Consider the following 19,261-nt stretch of genomic DNA (forward strand, 5'->3'; position numbering starts at 1 on the left):
AATCACCATCAGACAATGTTCTTGTTCAGAAGAAAATTCCACTTCGTTTCTGTAGCAAAGTAGGTGTGATGTTCCTGAAAAAATGGTTCTTAGGTTTCTATAAGTTAAAATCTTAGAAAGCATGAATATCCAATGACTTCAAAACACATATTTGTGAAGATACTTTTGCAAAGTGATATGGAGAAAGGTTGTATTCATCTTGCTCTTGGACTTTTGCTGCTTCAGCAAATGAATACTTGTTTGTCAATTGTTAATATCACTACTGATCAAACAACACTTCTTGCCTTGCGATCTCAATTTTCTTTATACGATTCCCACCACCTCTTGACTAGAAACTGGTCCACTTTTACCCCTACTTGTAGTTGGATAGGAGTTACTTGTGGCCCTCGCCACCAAAGAGTCACTGCCTTAAATCTTTCTAGTATGAACCTTAAAGGAATGGTTCCACCACAACTTGGAAATCTCTCGTTTCTCATTTCCCTCGATATCAGAAACAATAGCTTCTATGGGAATTTGCCAGAGGAGTTAGCTCGTTTGAGGAGATTGAAAATGATCAATGTCATGAATAACAACTTTACTGGTGCAATCCCATCATTTTTCGGCCTGTTACCAAACCTCCATTCCCTGTACCTTTCATTTAACCAATTTTCGGGTAATATACCTACATCCCTTTTTAATATAACAAAACTAAAGTATTTAAGACTACGAGGGAATTTTCTTGGTGGAGAAATTCCTCAAGAAATCAGTAGACTCTGTTGCCTGACTTCCATAGACCTGCAGGATAATAAGCTTATAGGCTCTATACCACCAACTATGTTTAACCAGTCATCACTTAAACAGATTGGTCTAACAAAGAACAATCTTTATGGGAAACTGCCTGGAAACATATGTGACAATCTTCCAAATTTAGAGGCACTTGCGCTTTCAGGCAATCGGTTTGATGGCTTGATTCCTCCAAATTTGCAGAACTGCTCAAAACTTCAAATATTATCATTGTCTCAAAATGATTTCACCGGAACCATACCAGCAGAAATCGGGAACTTAACTATGCTGACAGCACTGCAGCTTGGAGTTACCTACTTGAAAGGTATTATTTTCTTATGTCTCATCCAGCAATACATGCAACTGCTTTTCAAGCATATATTTTCCCTCGAAGCATCTAAAATGGGATTCATCAATTGCGCGTGCTATTTAGCTTCAAGAGATGTCTTTCTATTTCTCCACATGCATTTTGGATGTTCAGTTAATTTTAATTTTTGTCCCTTTTCCTCATTGTCGCTTCAATTAAATTCAGTCACTTGTGTGTTATTGAGTTTCCTTATTTGGCAGGTGAAATACCAATGGAGATTGGATATCTTCAAAAGCTCCAAATATTCGGATTGTATCAAAATAGGCTGAGTGGTTCAATTCCAGCAAGCATTTTCAACATTTCATCCCTCCAAATCTTGACCATTGTGGATTGTCAGCTTTCAGGGAGTCTACCATTAAATGTAGGCCAAGGGACACCAAATCTGCAAGAAATTTATTTGGGAATGAATAATCTCAGTGGCCTCTTCCCTTCTTCAATCTCTAATGCATCAAAACTCATTGCTCTAGACCTTTCAAACAACAGCTTTTCAGGCTCCATTCCTGATTCCCTAAGTAAGTTAGAATTCCTTCAACTTCTACAGTTAGGGCAAAACAAGTTGATCAACCAGAATCCCTCTTCAGAATTAACCTTCCTGACTTCACTTACAAGATGTCGAAATCTAAGAGAACTGGTCATTGGTCCAAATCCCTTGAATGGCATTCTTCCGGCTTCTATTGGTAATTTCTCGAGCTCTCTCAAAAGATTTTCTGCACCCGGGTGCAAACTCAGCGGCATTATACCAGAAGAAATTGGAAACCTAACAAATGTGATTAGCATACTTCTATTTGTCAATGATTTGACAGGGTTCATCCCCAAAACTGTTGGAGGTTTGCAGAAGCTTCAAAGGTTTCTTATACACAGTAACATGATAAGTGGGACTATTCCAGATGAAATTTGCTCTTTACAAAATATTGGAGACCTAGGTGTAGGGCAAAATAAAATTTCAGGTCCATTACCGTCGTGTTTGGGGAACCTTACTAGTTTGAGAAATCTTTATTTAGCTTCCAACAGATTGAACTCCAGTTTACCTGAGAGCATGTGGAGCCTTCAAGATCTATTGATACTTGATGCAGCATCAAATTCATTTTCTGGTGTTCTGTCTCCCATAATTGGAAATCTAAAGGCTATTACAAAAATTGAATTGTCATACAATGACTTTTCAGGCATGATTCCTAGCACGATGGGAGGTCTACAAAAAATGATTTATTTTTCTCTATCACACAACAGAATTGATGGCCCCATTCCAGTGTCTTTTGGGAAATTGTTAAGCTTGGAATTCTTGGATTTGAGTTATAACAATCTAACTGGTGAAATACCAAAGTCCTTAGAAGCTCTTGTGTACCTCAGATACCTTAATGTTTCCTTCAATAAACTCAGCGGAGAAATTCCATCTGGTGGTCCTTTCGCAAACTTCACCAATCAGTCTTTTGTGTCTAATCATGCATTATGTGGTGTATCAAGGCTCCAAGTGCCACCATGTCAAGTCAAGTCTCCGCGAAGGGCGAGGAGAAAAAGAGTACTTTTCTCGATCCTGTATAGTCTTTTGGGAATAACATCAGTATTTGTTGCATTAGCCGTTGGATTTCTTATTTTAAGAAGAAGAAATAGAAATGAACCATCAGGATTAACTGATCAGGTATCATCCATGAGGGCCTACGAAAGAGTTTCGTATTATGAACTTCAACAAGCAACAAATGGATTCAGCGCGGACAATTTGCTTGGTATTGGGAGTTTTAGCAAGGTGTACAAAGGGGTAAAGGACGGGATGACATTCGCAGTAAAGGTATTCAAACTGGAACATGAAGGTGCATTCAAGAGCTTTGAAACAGAATGTGAGATCTTACGCAACCTTCGCCATAGGAACCTGACCAAAGTCATAACTTCTTGTTCCCACTCTAAGTTCAAGGCCTTAATATTAGAGTACATGCCAAATGGCACCCTAGACAAATGGTTACACTCTCATGACTTATTCTTAGACATGTTGCATAGGTTGGACATAATGGTAGATGTAGCATCTGCCTTGGACTATCTCCATAACGGTAATTCAGAGCCAGTGGTGCATTGTGATTTAAAGCCTAGCAACATTTTGCTAGATCAAAACATGGTTGGCCATTTAAGTGATTTTGGGATAGCGAAATTGTTAGGTGCAGAGGATTGTTTTAGTCAAACTAACACTATTGGGACCATTGGATACATTGCGCCAGGTACCTCAACTTCTTCTCTTATCTTTCTCGAATCATGATTCATCTATCAAACTAGTATGAAATACTTTAAACTGATGATTTCTAACTTGTCTTGCAGAGTATGGCCAAGATGGACTTGTATCAACAAGTTGCGACGTGTATAGCTTTGGTATTGTGATGATGGAAGCATTCACAAGGAAGAGGCCTAGTGATGAAATGTTTACTGGAGATTTGAGCCTAAAACAATGGGTAAACGACTCGCTTCCTTCTGGAGTTACACAACTAGTGGATGCAGATTTGATGAGACCAAAGAAAGAACCTCTAGATGCAGAGATGCAATGCTTGGTTTCTGTCATGGAATTGGCTTTAAGCTGCACTTCAGTGTCACCAGATGCAAGAATCAACATGAAAGAAGCTCTTTTGGCGCTCAACAAGATAAGACTTCAACTGGTCACCAAGCTGAACATTGAAGTAAGGCTGAATCCAGAAAGTTCGTTCCAATAGAATTTGGAGAAGGGCTTGTTATAATAAGAGTAGAATAAAGATAACAGGAAGCAACCTCTTGTTGCTGTCTGTAGGCCTACCTTATTTATTTGTTAGCAAGTCACCTTTATACTTCCACCATGTGAATTGATTAGCATTATTTAATAATTTGAAAGCAGGACTAAAGAAAGTTATGGTTAATGAAGTATGCAGAATGCACATTTGGAAACAGAAACATGACTCCAGTAATTAGCAGAACAGTTGGGGAAAAGAAAGAAATTACATAAAGCAAAAATACTTTAAAGAGGAATAATTTAGCTTGAAAACAACTCTGTACAAGAATAACATCCTTCTAGCTATATAGTCAATGACCATGACTAATCTAATCCATGGCATTAGGACCAAAACATCTTCTCCTGAGAGGGTTCCAAACCCATTGAACAAGAAACTTTCTCCCTTTCACTCCATGCAAATTGAAACCATTTCCCCAAGAATCCTTATACACTTGCCCAACAAATCCACCACCAGCACCAGTCCCATAAACACCTAAGCACAAATCAGCAATCTCAGTAGGTGCAATAGGATCATCCCCAGCATACCAAGCATTCACAAGAGGGTTACTTGAGACCTCAGCAAGCTCATGAGCTATCACACTGATCATTCCATCGACCCCCGGATCGCCATTTGGTGCCCCCATTAAGCTGTTTCCTCCATTTATTGTGCTTGGTGGTGGTTTCCCTGAATTCTTAGGCCAAGCAAAAGGATAAGCACAGAAACCAGGGCATTGTTTCCCACTATAACCTACCCAAGCATATGGCACTGTCACTCCAAGAATTGATGGGAATGTGAAGTAATGAAAACCACATACAGCCCTACAAAATTCTTGAACTTGAACATCATAAGATGTTAACACTAAGTAAACTCCATTCCTATAATTCAAAGGTAGAGATTTTGGGTATGATCTGACTGCTTTTTTAATCACATATTGCATGGATAATCTGCTAAGGTACTTTCCTTGTGAGTAGTTGAAGTCAAAGAATTCACCAGAAAGTGAAATGGTTGAGATGTTTTGGCCAGTTTGATCTGTGTAGAGACGAACGGTTCGCCACCAATCAGCAACAGAAGGATGAGGTGCATAAGAAGAAGAAGAAAATGAGTTGAGAAAGTCTCTAATGGTGGCTTGATGAGAAGGGTTCCATTGGCCATACCATATTACATAAAGTTTAATAGGAGAAGAAAGAACAGGGCCCATATGGTATTCAAGATTAACAAGATCAGAAGAGCCTTCATAGTTCTTATTTTCATTGTATGGAATCCAAGAAAAAGCAACAAGTGAGAAGCAAGAAGAAGACAGCAGCAACAAGAATTGGAGATAATGAAAAAAGTGAAGCTTATTGTCCATCTCTGTTTGTCAGTATGGAGATAAAGGATTGCTTCTAAGAGGAGATTTCTTGGGATATATATAAAGGGAAGATTGATGAATATATGGGGAGATTGATACATCAGTTCGAGTCATGGGAGCAGCCACTAATGCTTGCATTATGGTAGACTATCTACATAGTATCCTTGAGGTCCGGCTCTACTTGTTCACTGGGATACCTTTATTTTTATGGAGAGATTGATAGATAGATTGGATTCTCACATTACTTTTATATTCTTTCTTTGGAAGGAGACAATGGAAAATCGAAAAGCATGTCAATATAATTGATTTGCTGTATCATAATATCATTGTTTACTTTGTTTTAATGATGGCCATGCATGTTACTAACTTACTACCTCTTTTTCTTTATTCCATCTAATGCCTAAGAAAATGGTAGTTGTCCCTCTATGTCTAACCAACCTTTAATAGATTTTGTACCAGAATTTATATACCGATTCTGGTAAACGTTGGGATCTGCAACGAAACATTTGTTTACATTTGTTAAAATCTACACATATCCATTGATTGTATACAAATCTCACATGGTTTTACCAGGCTTCCAGACTACTCCTTATCTTAAAGTATTGGACAAAATCCTCATAGTTTTTCACGAGGAGTCATCGGACCCCGTTAATCCTGGCAAAAGTTATAAGTGCATATATATTGGAAACGATTATATATTTTGTCTGAAACTCTTAAGATCGATGGTGCACTGGTTGAGCAGTTTGCTCACGTGCCTCGCCACCTTGAAAAGCTTGGGTTCGCCTTTGATTTTATGCACGGCTTGTGAAGAAAATGTAACCAGGCCAGAATCAAAATCATTCTCGTTAAATGTTATTTTAAAGAAACAAATTGACTTATTAATCAGATAGTTTTGCCAATAGTAAAGGCATAAAAGGTGGTAACATAAACCAAAAGTTGAGTCAAAATCATAAGTGTGAAACCAAATGATGGATGTGTCACTGTGTTAAAGCAAGCATGTTATTCTCATTTTGCCTTGTTTGTAAGGTAGTCATTATTCCTTTGTCAATGTCTTTGACAATTTGTTTCCCCCCATCCTAGGAGAAATGTCATATTCACACTTTATATATGGTGGAGTACCATGCATTGACATACATCTACTCCCCATTTTTCGACTTTCAACTGAGGCAATTGTCAAAAGGTTATAAAAGAATAATTTACCATTTTTCACTTACTATTTCCTGATTTGGCCCTATCTATCATTAATTGGGAAAAAGTGGAACTTTTCACTTTGGAGAACAATCATAACCTTCACTTTTTCTATTGCATAAAAGCTCAACCTCTAAATTTATTACTCCCCGTTTCAATTTATGTGAACATATTTTCTTTTTAGTCCGTGCCAAAAAGAATGACCTCTTTCCTTATTCGGAAATAATTTATCTTTACACAATGATTTATAGTCACACAAAATATATGTGCCTCATTTGACACTACAAGATCAAAAGTCTTCTATCTTTTCTTAAACTCTGTACCCAATCAAATGGATTCACATAAATTGTAACGGAGGGAGTATGACATTTGGTTGTAGCAGAAAAGTCACTTAATTATATTTTTGAAATTTTCGGTAGTCAAATACCTATTTTACCCTCTAAATTATTAACCTTCATTTTGTAATGCCTTTTACATATTATGGTTTTTTTTTTCTATTTACTCTATATTATGTACCTATAGAATAAATAAATTTTATTTAAAAGGGAAATGACTTAATTTAATTTTTTTTTTAAAATAGCATATATGTATTCACCAAATCTAATTTCGACATTTATTTAGAACGTCTTTTCTTCATACATCTCGAAATTTTGAGTATACTTTTGCATACATTCCCTGGAGAAAGTTTCAATACATACTCAAAATCATCTTTGATTTTTATATGTATATCTAAGAGAAGTTATTGTCACGATCCGAAATTTCCAGCTTCGGGAGCGTGATGGCGCCTAACATTTCACTTGCTAGGCAAGCCAACGTTACAATAATATTAGCCATTTTTAACAATTTTAATTTAATTAATAACAAAGAAATAAATGTGAAAATAAAATCTGAAATAAAGTGAATAATCCATAATAATAGCGATGTCTAAATACCATCCCAGAACAAGTGTCACAAGTGTATGAGCTACTAGAATAATACAAATAAAGGTCTGAAAGAAAATACACAGCCAAGATAAAGTAGAAGGGGACTTAATAACTATGAATGTCGTGCAACTATACCTCAAGTCTCCTGTGAATAGCTGAATCCGAGCAAGTCTATTGTGCGATGCTAGGACCAACTCTGATATCTGCACAAGAAATGCAGAGTGTAGTATGAGTACAACCAACCTCATGTACTCAATAAGTGCGGAGCATAACCTCAACGAAGTAGTGGCGAGACTAAGACATGTCACTTACATTAACATAATAATAATAATAATAATAATAATAATAATAATAATAATAATAATAATAATAATAATAATAATAATAATAATAATAATAATGGAATATAGATAGTTTTGAGTCGAATAAAATATCAACAATTGAAGCCAACTCAGTAGTCATAATCAATTATTACTTCAATCAATTTCCATTGCGGCGTGCAACCCGATCCAACAATATATTCACATTCAATTTTATTGTTGCTTGCAACTTGATCCCACAATATTTTATTTTTATTTAATTCCGTTTCAGCATGCAACTCGATTCTCAATATATATTATTCAATCAATTATGTTGCGGCGTGCAACCCGCTCCTCCAATATGTTCATATTCATTTCCGTTGCGGCGTGCAACCGCTCCTCCAACAATATAATTTCTCAATGCTTATAAATAAAATTACTTCAATAAATGCAACAATTAATATGAAATTATACGGCAACAAAGCATAACATAATTATGATTTATTTAGAAAACAAGTAACAATTAATTGTGGAAATTAAGGAGGAAATATGCAATTTAATATTTAGTATGTTAAATGTCAAGTAGCAATTAAGTCACATAAATCAAATAAATATATAGCAATTATAGCATGTATTCAAGACATAATATTGAGCAAGGAACATGAGAGAAATAATTAATATGATAATTAATTGATGATTTAAAATAATTTATGATTTTCAGATAAATATGCAACAATCAATTTGACGACGTATAGGCACTCGTCACCTCACATATATGTCGTTACACATGAAATTCATGCAACAAATAATTTAAGGGTCTATTCCCTCGAGTCAAGGTTAACCATGACACTTACATCGCTTCGCAACCAAATTCAAGATTCTAATAAACCTTTGCCTCGTGAATTCATGTCTAAAAGCTTAATCTAGTCACAAACAATTAAATATACTCAATACGAATCGTAGGAATTAATTCCATATGAATTTACTAATCTTTCGTATTAAAATCCGAAATTTATTTAAAAATCGACAGTGGAACCCACGTCTCGAATCCCAGAAAAACTCACAAAATCCAAATACCCATTCCGATTCAAGTCCAACTATACAAAAATTATCAATTCCGATGTCAAATGGACTTTCAAATCCTAAATTTTTGTTTTTGAAAATTTTTACAAAAATTCCAATGTCTTTCATCTAAATCCGAAATAAATGATGAATATTAACATAGATTTATGAAATATAATGACTTTTAGATATAGAATACTTACCCAAATCAAAATCGTGAAAACCCCCTTTGGAATCGCCCAAATCTATGCTTAACATGTCTAATAATGAGAAAAATCTCGATCTCTTCGATTTAGACATTGTCCAGGGATTTTAGGGTGGATGCGCCCTTCTGCGGAGAAGGTTGTCGCTTCTATGGGCAGTCTCGCTTTTACGGACAAGAGTCCGCTTCTGCGTACTCACTTTTGCGGGGGAGTTGTCCGCTTCTGCGATCACTAGCTTCCCTTCTTCCGCTTTGCATCTGCGATGGCTCAAGCACTTCTGCGAGCTTGTACCTACGGTCAATAATCCGCAGGTGCGATTGCACTAGAAGGCCAAAATTCTAGATTTGGCTTAAATCCAAAATTTGATCTGATTTCTATCTGAATCACTCTCGGGGTACTCGAGACCCCGTCCTAATATATCAACAAGTCCCGAAACATAATACGAACTTACTCGGGGTTTCAAATCACGTCAAACAATGTCGAAACTACAATTCACACCTCGATTCGGACTTATGAGTTTCAAGCTTTAATTTACAAAACTCGTGCCGAAACATATTAAATGAATCCGGAATGAATTCAAATTGGAACACAAGTCATAAATGACATAATGGATCTATTCTAATTCTTGGAATCTCAATCCGAGTCTGATATCAATAAAGTCAAATCCGTGGTCAAACTTTGGAAACCTTTAGCCTTTAGATTTCTAGTTTCCATTAAATGACGATAATTTGAGCTAGGGACCTCCGAATTCGATTCTGGGCATACACTCAAGTCCCAAATCACAATACGGACCTACCGGAACTGTCAAAACACTTATCCGAGTTTGTATGCTAAAAATATTGACCAAACTCAACTTAGTTGAGTTTTAAAGTTCTATTTCACATTTTAATCTATTTTTCACATAAAAACTTTTCGAAAAATTATACGAATCACACACGCAAGTTGAGAAATGATGAATAGTGCTTTTTGAGGTCTTAGAACATAGAAATGAATGTTTAAATTAATGTTGACATTTTGGATCATCACATTCTCCACTTTTAAAACAAACGTTCATCCTCAAACGGAATTAGAAAAGTACATGAGCGGGTGAAAAGGTGTTGATATCTACTCCACATGTCCGACTCGTACTCCCAGGTAACTATCTCAATCGGCCGACCTCTCCATTGCACCCGAACTGAAGGATAACTATTAAACCTCAACTATCGAAGTTGCTGGGCTAAAATAGCTATCGTCTCCTCCTCATAAGTCAAATCATTGTCCAATTGGACTGAGCTGAAATCTAATACATGGGACGAACCACTGTGGCATTTTCGGAGCATGGATACATCGAATATCAGATGAACTGATGATAAGCTAGGTGGTAGTACAAGCTTGTAGGCTGATTCCCCACCCTTTCAAGAATTTCAAAAGGTTCAATATACCTAGGGCTCAACTTGCCCTTCTTTCCGAATCCCATTACACTTTTCATAGGTGAAACCCGAAGCAATACTCTTTCTCCTGCCATGAATGCAACGTCACAAACATTATGGTCAGCATAACTCTTTTGCCTAGACTGAGCTGTGTAAAATCGATCCTGAATAATCTTGGCTTTATCTGACGCATCCTGTACCAAATCAGTACCCAACAACCGAGCCTCTCCCGGTTCAAACCAGCCAACTGGCGAACGATATCGCCTCCCATATAATGCTTCATATGGAGCCATCTAAATGCTCTACTGGTAGTTGTTAATATAAGCAAACTCTGTAAGTGGCAAGAATTGATCCCAAGAACCTCCAAAATCTATAACACAAGTACGAAGCATATCTTCCAATATCTGAATAGTGCACTCTGACTGTCCGTTTGTTTGTGGATGAAATGTTGTACTCAACTCAACCCGCATGCCTAATTCACGTTGTACAGCCCTTCAGAAGTGTGAGGTGAACTACATACCTTGATCTGAAATAATAGACATAGGCACACTGTAAAGGCGGATAATCTCACGAATGTAAATTTCAGCTAACCGCTATGAAGAATAGGTAATTGCCATTGGAATGAAATGTGCTAACTGTAAGCACGTGATTTTTGCCCTATATGAGAATTACTCCCAAAAAATTCAAAAATAAAATAATTTTTCTTGGTGTGCAATTTTTGTGATATTTTGTGTAACTATTTGTATGTTTGTCTATGCATGTTTATTTGTTAAATTAATACAAAAATACAAAAATAGGCATCTTTTGCATTTTTAGCATTTAATGTCCAAATGAACAATTTTATGCTTAATTATTACTTAATTGTGCGTTAATTGTTATTGGAAGTTAATTTGCGCTTTTATAACTTAATTTAGTTCTTAATAATAATTTTAAGTACTTTTATAATTTAGTTTTAGAAAAATAAAAGAAGAAAAGAGAACAAAAATACAAAGAAAAATCGGATTGGGCCACTTCTTCAATTTCAAACCACAGGCCCAAATAATTGCCCAACTTTCCCCATGACCCGGTTCGTTTCAAACCGGGTCGATCCGGTCCGCTCCATTAACCCAACACCCCTTCTTCATTTTTGTCCAACACAAAACAAAACCAAAAAAATAAAAAATAAAAAGTGAATTATCACTATTAATAGTTTTATTTTTTGTTTTTTTTATATATAAAAAAAAATCCGAAAATATTTTATTTTATTTATTATTTTTATTTTAAAAAATATATATATATATATAGTAATTTCGGAAATGATTTTAAAAAAATAAAAAATAAAAAAATAAAAAAAGTAAAAGAATGTAGAAAATTTTTTAAAAAAAGTAAAAGTTTTAAAAAATTTAAAAGTAAAATAAGGTTGGAATTAAAAAATAAATATAAAGGTATCTGAAAATTTAAAAAAATTTAAAGTAATTGAAAGTAGCATTTTTAAAAGAAAAAGAAAAGATAGTGGTTTGTTTTTTAAAGAAAAGTTAAATAAAGTGAGATTCTCTTTTAAAAAAATAAAAAGTGGGATTTTAAATAAGATAAAGTAATTAAAGTTGGAATTTTAAAAATAAAAGTAAATAAAGGTGGGATTTCTTTTTCTAAAAAAATAAAAGCAATTTGTAAGTGGGATTTCTTTTAATTAAAAAAATAATAAAATAATAAAAAAACAAATCTGAAAATTTCGAAAATTTTGCTATAAATAGAAGAGAAAATATAGGAAGAAGGGCGGAAAAAAAGAGGAAAAACTAGATAGAGAGAAGAAAAAAAGAGGGGGCGGAGTGAGAAGTATACAGCCGATATACATTCTGGATACACTGAATATATAGGGGCAGAATTCATTTTGGAGAGTTTTGAAGTTGAAAAAGAATAGTTACTGTTTCATTGTCTCGCTTAAGATCTGAAATAGTCAGAACCTTCCTGCCTTTTACTTCTTCTCTATACTTGGAGTCGTTTATAGTCTCCTGGGTTTTCTACTATTCCTACTGTTACTGGTCTATTCCTGTGTTGCTGGACTGTCGTTGTTGTGCTACATTGTTACTACTGTTGCTGCTTCTCAGCTTCATCTTCTCTTGTTTTCCAATACCAGGTACACGAATGCAATACTAGTTATTGCAAGCTAAAAATGTGGAAGCATGAATACATATGAAGAATCGAATTTTGAAGTTTTAATTTTGCTTTTTCTCTGTTCCTTTTATTGATTGTATTTAGGCTATTTTATGTATTATTGAATAATAATTGGAATAAGAGAAAATAACATAAGTTAGTCTTTAATGAATCGGCTTGGCAAAACGGGTTAATTCACTAGCTATGAAGGTTCTAAGATTATCAACAGTAGGTTAATTGTGAACAAGTACTTAAATTTAGCTAAGGCATGAATTTGAACTAAATTTCGTGAATTAGGTATTAAGGCATGATTTGAGTTCAAACAAAATTAGAAGAACGTTTAAGTCTAATAAACTTTCTATTAAGCTTTAGTAATTATGGTTAAATCCAGTTTCAAATGGTTGTGAATAATTAATTCCAATAGTTTTTTTATATATAACAATGCGAGCTTCAATCTAACTATATTTGATTCTTTTGAATATTAGTTGTCAAATTTTTATTTTATTTATAATTTCGAATTTTTTTTAGTAAAATTCTTGTTCATCAATATTTGTATTAATATAGCAATTAGTATGCCATGCTTTCTTAAATAAAAAAAAAGCTCGTAATTAATTAGGATTTTCTTTATTTATTTTAGAGACTAATTTTAATAGAAAAGATGTAGTCGCTTTAGGATTTGTCCATTTAAAATAAATGAGATGAGCCTCGCCTAGTAAAATATATAGATTGTGGGGCCCTCACAAATGTATGTGTTAATTACTTAGAACTCGGGATCGGCCGCTTAGCGAACTTCACGGCCTTTTCTCAAAATAACCCTGCGCTAGTCGCTTTAGGCGCGTATTTAATAATGTTATCTCCTTAAACTCGGGTGCACATTTATGTGACCCAAATCCAAATCTCAACGAAATCGAAATGTGTCTCTAATCACGGGTACATTGATTGTGACGTGGTCTGAGATGTATTTCCATGACATTGCAAATTCTTTTTAATAATGAATGAGACGAGCCTCGACAAACAAAAATGCACAAGCTGCGGGGCCCTCTAAATGTATATATTAAAATACTTAGAATTCGAGGACAGGCCGTTTAGCGAATTTTACGGCCTTCCCCAAAATAACAAGACGCTAGTTGCTTTAGGCGCGCCTTTAATAATTTATTTTCCTTAACTCGGGTGCACATTTATGTGACCCAAATCCAAATCTCAACCGAGTCGAGATATGCCAAACAACTACGGGTGCATTGATGTAACGTGGTTCGAGATATGTTTCCACGACGTTGCAATTCTCGTAATATAATAACAATAAGTAAGAAAGCGGTAAAAAGATAAAATTTTGCACATAAGTTCATATTTGTATAAAATCAGATAATCAAGCCGAATATAACAGTTGAGCGACCGTGCTAGAACCACGGAACTCGGGAATGCCTAACACCTTCTCCCGGGTTAACAGAATTCCTTATCCAGATTTCTGGTGCGCAGACTGTAATATGGAGTCATTCTTTTCCTCGATTCGGGATTAAAATTGGTGACTTGGGACACCCTAAATCTCCCAAGTGGCGACTCTGAAATAAATAAACGAATCCCGTTTCGATTGTCCTTTAATTGGAAAAAACTCCCTTGTACCCTCGCGGGTGCGGAAAAAGGAGGTGCGACAGCTCTGGCGACTCTGCTGGGGATAACTTTGACCCAGAACCACTGGTTCAGGGTTAGAAATTCGAGCTTAGATAAATTGTTATATTTGGCTTTATCTGATTTTTACATGTTTTGAGCCTAATGTGCTAAATGTTGCCTTTACCGCTTTGATATTATCTGTACTGTATATAAACTGTGCCGAAACCTACTCTTCTTACCTCCGGGGATGTGCATACTGGTTAAGATTCCCTATTCTGTTAGTGTCATACCCTAAATAAAAGAGGCTCGGAAAGTTTCTAAGCCGGCTGGCCTTTTGGTTCCCGGACAGGAGCTCCTTCCTCAACTCGAGTGGTCCGCTCGGGTACACTGTCTAGAACACCGACCCAGGTTTTGAACATAGAATAACGTGACTTCATGCCGGATCCCTAGTAGGAACGCTTATTTGCATCACGTTGCATTTGACTTAGGGGACTCAACACAGGGGTTGGGTCCGTCTAGGACTAGCAACCTGATATGAAAAGGCCATCCTGATGCATCCTATTTGTTTTCCGTGCATTTATTTGTCTCGTGCCCGCATGCTGACCGGTGTTTGAATATTATGAATATTGTGAAATTGAAAAAAAGGAAATAGCGGTTAGGGAATTGATTGTTTATTTTTGAAAAAACCCAATACCCAAATACTGTCAAAACTCTGCCGAAATTTTTGAAAGAAAAAAAAACGTCTTATTAGTTTGTTTTATTAAAAGCAAAGGAAAAATAGAAAAAAAAATCGTTGTTCTGTTTTATTTTTCAAAAAAAAAATATATAGAAATATATAGTTTGTCTTGTCATAAAAATAAAAATTAAAAAGAGTCTTACTTTTTTAAAATGGGTTTTTTATGAAAATTCAAAAAATAATAATAATAATAATAATAATAATAATAATAATAAAAAGAGTCTTTCATTATTTGTCAAAAATATATACATGTATATATATATATATATCCAAAAGTTTTTATTTCCAAAAAATATATATATGTCTTTATTTGTTGCAAAAATATTTGTCTTGCCAAAAAGTCTAGAAAGGTTTTTAGACCCCCAATTTTCAAAAACAAAAAAAAATCCAAAAATATTTTCCATTATTAACTTCTTTAGAAAGTCTTTTAACTATTTTTTTTTAAAAAAAATGTATAATAAGATAGAAAAAAATCCGAAAATATTTTTCTTCTTTCAAAATTGAAAAGAAAATTCAAAATTCAAAAAAAAATATTTTTTAGAAGCATTTCTTTTATTAAAGGTAAAATTCCGAAAAATATTTTCTTCTTCCTTTAGAATAAGAAAAAAAAACAAATGGAAATTAAAAAAAATATATATATCTTAGAAGTCTTTCTTTTAAAAAGAAAATCAATCAAAAATATTTCCTTTCTCCTTTTAAAGTAGTTCTTTCACAAATTCAAAAAAGGAAGTTAGTTCATCTACTTATTCTTGATTGCCCGAACTACGCGGGTTTGATTCTCACCGGATGTGAGATACGTAGGCAACCCTCATCGGGTCCAACCCCATCTTTTGCTAAAAAGCTAAAAACAATTAATTAATAATAATAATAAAAAACAAATAATATGTCAAATATTGATTTTTGTCGTAAATAAGTCGGGTGATGTTGTTTTGCCATAAATAGCCGAATGTTCCCGAAAGGGACGCCGGAAGGCCGACTTTGCATAAATAGCCACCTTTGGGTCATGTTTAGGATTTTTGGTCTAGTCGACCCACACAGCCTTATAAATCTTCGTCCCCGAGGCGCTGAAGGGCCGTGTTTGCAACACCACGTTTTTATTGTAGTTTGGAAAAAAAGTCAGCGGTCAGGTGAATACCTTTGGGTTTTGTCAAAAATAAGCCAAGCCAGCTTCAGCCGCGTCTTAAACCGTTCTTGCCGAAATAGCCTTAGAGTATCTTTCAGTTGTCGAAAGGCTATTTTCGTAAAAGAACGGACAAGTTTGTAAAGTGTCATAAAATAATCCTCCTCGACCTCAAAATTCATGTGAAATTTGGAAGGGGCCACATTTGCAAAAATAGCCGTTTGGTTGCATTTGACAAACGGGGAAAGGAAGCTAGCGTTTGTTTTTGAGTTTGTAAATCTTTTGATTAGAATATGCGGGTTGTTTGATTTTCAAGTTTGTAGGTCATCTTTAAACCTTTGAAACCCAGTTTGTTTTAATATGAAAATAAAAAAAAATGTTGAGTATTGTTTATCTTTATTGGTCCGAACTACGCAAGGTCTGATTCATGTGGGGTCATGATACGTAGGCAATCTCCATAAGATTCGACCACAACAAAAAAAATTAAAAAAAAAAAAGAAAAATGAAAAAAAGACAGAAAAATGAAAAAAGAGATAAGAAAAAATCGGAAAAAGAAAGAAAAAAAAAAAGAAAATCGAAAACAAAGATGTTGTTAATAATGAGGACCGACTGAGTCCATTCTAACCTGTTTGTTTCGCAAAGAATGTTAAGGTGGTTGGTTTGTAGTAAGCCGGATAATGACACCCAGAACATCGCGCAGAATCCTATTGGGAACTTGTTGACGAAGGTTGATGATATTGAAGTTGGTAATGGTCTTGGCAGTATTGATGCAAAGCTCAGTGGCTAAGATGCCAGTTTTTGATGAAATGGGAGGCTGCTCCGTTCCTTGGTTAGCAAGAGAGAAGCTGTTGGTGGCTTATTTTGTTGTCATTTCTGTTGTCCGGATTATTCTTAGGGTTGTAATCCGAATATTGTCTTGTGTCAAATGCAAAATCCGGTCCCTTTTATTTCCAGTTTTCTTTTGTTTAGTCCTTTTATCATTTTATTCAATGCCGATTCTAGTGACATGACATGCGCACACAGTTTGGGCCTAATCTTAAAAGTTAATCATAAAACCCTGGAAAGGCGATCAGACCATTTAAAGGAAATAAGGACGGTTGAGATTATTCAGAGCTCGAGTCATATGGAACTGGGGCAAGTAAAACACAAAGAAAACCGTTAAAAGCAAGATTCGGCAAATTGGCATGAGGGTCGGTCATGATAATGAGAGTGTCGCCCAACGGTGCTTTAGAAATGACAAAGGAAAAATAAAACGTTTAACATAATTGTCAAGTCCAGCACCATCAGAAGAGACTACAAGTTTAAATTGTGTTGTTTGCACTTGGCATGTTTTGAAGACTGGAATGACGAAGGCATTTTGTTCTGCTACCCAAACATTTTATCCTTCGTTACCCCTTTTGAGCCTTATTTATTTTCTTTCATACCCCTCGTTCGGAATTAGTAGCAACGAATAGAATACGCAAGCATGGCAGGTAAGAGAAAAGAAAGAAAAGAAAACAACAAAACGGAAAAAGAAGAATAAAAGAAAAAAAGAGAGAAAGAAAAAAAAACGACAAAAAGAAAGGAGAAATGAGAAAAGAAAAAGAGAAAAGAAAACTGATAACAAAGAAAAAAAAAGAAAGTCAAATGAAACAGAGGAATTGGGAACTGCGTTTGACCTGATTCCTCAAAGAGGATACGTAGGCGCTTCACGGCTCGGTCATAGTTTTGAAAAAGAAAAAAAATCAATTAAAATATCCCCAAGAGAGAAACTGGGGCAAAGGTTGCGTTTGTTGTAAATAAATCTAATTCCGAAGGTTGTAACTAATAACCCAAATTAATGTATTTTTTGAGCCTTTTATACCCTTTCTTTCTAGCCTATCCAAAACCCACATTACGGTCCAAAGAAAGACCTTCTGATCAGTCTTCAAAAGATGCCAAGTCAGACAAATGAAGAGTCTTACCGGCGCACATAACATTCTGTTCCACAGCAGAAAGGACTCTAATCTCCAACAGAAAGAGTCATATCGGCAACACTCCAAATCCCCAGCTGGAGAGAGACATAAAACGAGAGAGTCTTATTGGTGAAAACCTTCACAGGCACCATAAGGCGATGAAAGCTGAGAGAAGAACCCAAAAATGAGAGAGACTTGATAGTGAAAACCCTTCGGGCACTACAAGTCGAATAAGATTGAGAATCAGATGGGGAATCGCCAATTGAAGATCTTGAAAGATGATTGACGGTAGAGGATAGGCCACATACGCATGTCATGGCCATTAGAGTCGGTATCTGCGTTTGATAGATTTTTATTTATAGTTTCTTTTGTAAAAGAGTCATCGTTTCCTTTGTCTTTTATTTTGTTTCTTTTATCTTTCTCCTTTCATAGAAAAATTCCCCAATAGAGTCTGTCGGGCCAGAACAAGTATGAAATGACTTCAAATATGCCATCAGCTTTTCAAGATAAGATCTGACTAGTACATCCAAATGGTATAGTCAGCAAGGAACAAGCGCGAGGCCAGTGTCAATAAAGATATCCCCAGCAAAAGGGAATTGACAAAAGGATTGACGAGCGTCAGGAGGGATATCCTTGCCAAAACCAAGGTTATAAACCTAGGCCCGTGAACAAAGCAAGGAGAGCAGTGAGCATGATTTGGCGAAATCCATACTAGACTAAAAGGTCGGGGAAATGCCAGTTTCCAAGCTATGCCACAAAAGAAGAGGGATATCCCCAGCAGGAAGGGATTATCCCCAGCACATAATATCATCCCCAACAAGTCGTGGAACACAGCGCAATGAAGGAGAAAGGGAAAGCCATCCCAATAGGAGTATCACAGCCAACCACCATGTTTTAAACTAACAAATTTTGTTTGATTTGAAACAGGTAAAGGAAATGACATTGATGCAGAAACGCATGCCACAAGGGATATTATCAAACTGGGGCAGAAAAGTTTCCTTCCATTTAGAAAATTTTCTGGAAGTCAGGTACCCCCAGCTGATAACATTTTACCCCCCAACAGGTAAGTAAATAATCCCCACCAAGTTTTCCAGGTAAGACATTTTCAAGTCTTAAGGATATTTTGGGTTCATCCGCCCTCGAATAGGATATTTTGGGTTCATCCGCCCTCGAATAGGATATTTTGGGTTCATCCGCCCTCGAATAGGATATTTTGGGTTCATCCGCCCTCGAATAGGATATTTTGGGTTCATCCGCCCTCGAATAGGATATTTTGGGTTCATCCTCCCTCGAATAGGATATTTTGGGTTCATCCGCCCTCGGAATAGGATATTTTGGGTTCATCCGCCCTCGAATAGGATATTTTGGGTTCATCCGCCCTCGAATAGGATATTTTGGGTTCATCCGCCCTCGAATAGGATATTTTGGGTTCATCCGCCCTCGAATAGG

At 35.6% G+C, this 19,261-nt stretch overlaps 2 protein-coding genes across 2 annotated transcripts; one reads left to right on the plus strand and one right to left on the minus strand.

Moving 5' to 3' along the window:
* On the plus strand, window positions 1–4,027 carry LOC107781230 (uncharacterized). Its single transcript, XM_016601904.2, has 3 exons — window positions 1–1,087; window positions 1,330–3,333; window positions 3,431–4,027. The coding sequence occupies exons 1-3, from the start codon at window positions 133–135 to the stop codon at window positions 3,814–3,816; spliced, it is 3,345 nt and encodes a 1,114-aa protein (XP_016457390.2). The 5' UTR covers window positions 1–132; the 3' UTR covers window positions 3,817–4,027.
* A 14-nt stretch (window positions 4,028–4,041) lies between these two features.
* Window positions 4,042–5,338, minus strand: LOC107781239 (protein EXORDIUM-like 7). The gene has a single exon (XM_016601914.2). It carries the CDS (start codon window positions 5,195–5,197, stop codon window positions 4,178–4,180), a length of 1,020 nt encoding a protein of 339 aa, XP_016457400.1. The 5' UTR covers window positions 5,198–5,338; the 3' UTR covers window positions 4,042–4,177.
* Window positions 5,339–19,261: the final 13,923 nt, after the last annotated feature.

Source organism: Nicotiana tabacum, chromosome 3, assembly GCF_000715075.1.
Source record: "Nicotiana tabacum cultivar K326 chromosome 3, ASM71507v2, whole genome shotgun sequence".
Lineage (NCBI taxonomy): Eukaryota > Viridiplantae > Streptophyta > Magnoliopsida > Solanales > Solanaceae > Nicotiana > Nicotiana tabacum.

Bases quoted from the DNA above. Each gene is read 5' to 3' on its own strand.
- LOC107781230 (XM_016601904.2), top strand. From the start codon at position 133: ATGACTTCAAAACACATATTTGTGAAGATACTTTTGCAAAGTGATATG. The intron at 1,088-1,329 runs GTATTATTTTCT...CTTATTTGGCAG, and splicing joins TGGAGTTACCTACTTGAAAG to GTGAAATACCAATGGAGATT. The intron at 3,334-3,430 runs GTACCTCAACTT...CTTGTCTTGCAG, and splicing joins CATTGGATACATTGCGCCAG to AGTATGGCCAAGATGGACTT.
- LOC107781239 (XM_016601914.2), bottom strand. From the start codon at position 5,197: ATGGACAATAAGCTTCACTTTTTTCATTATCTCCAATTCTTGTTGCTG.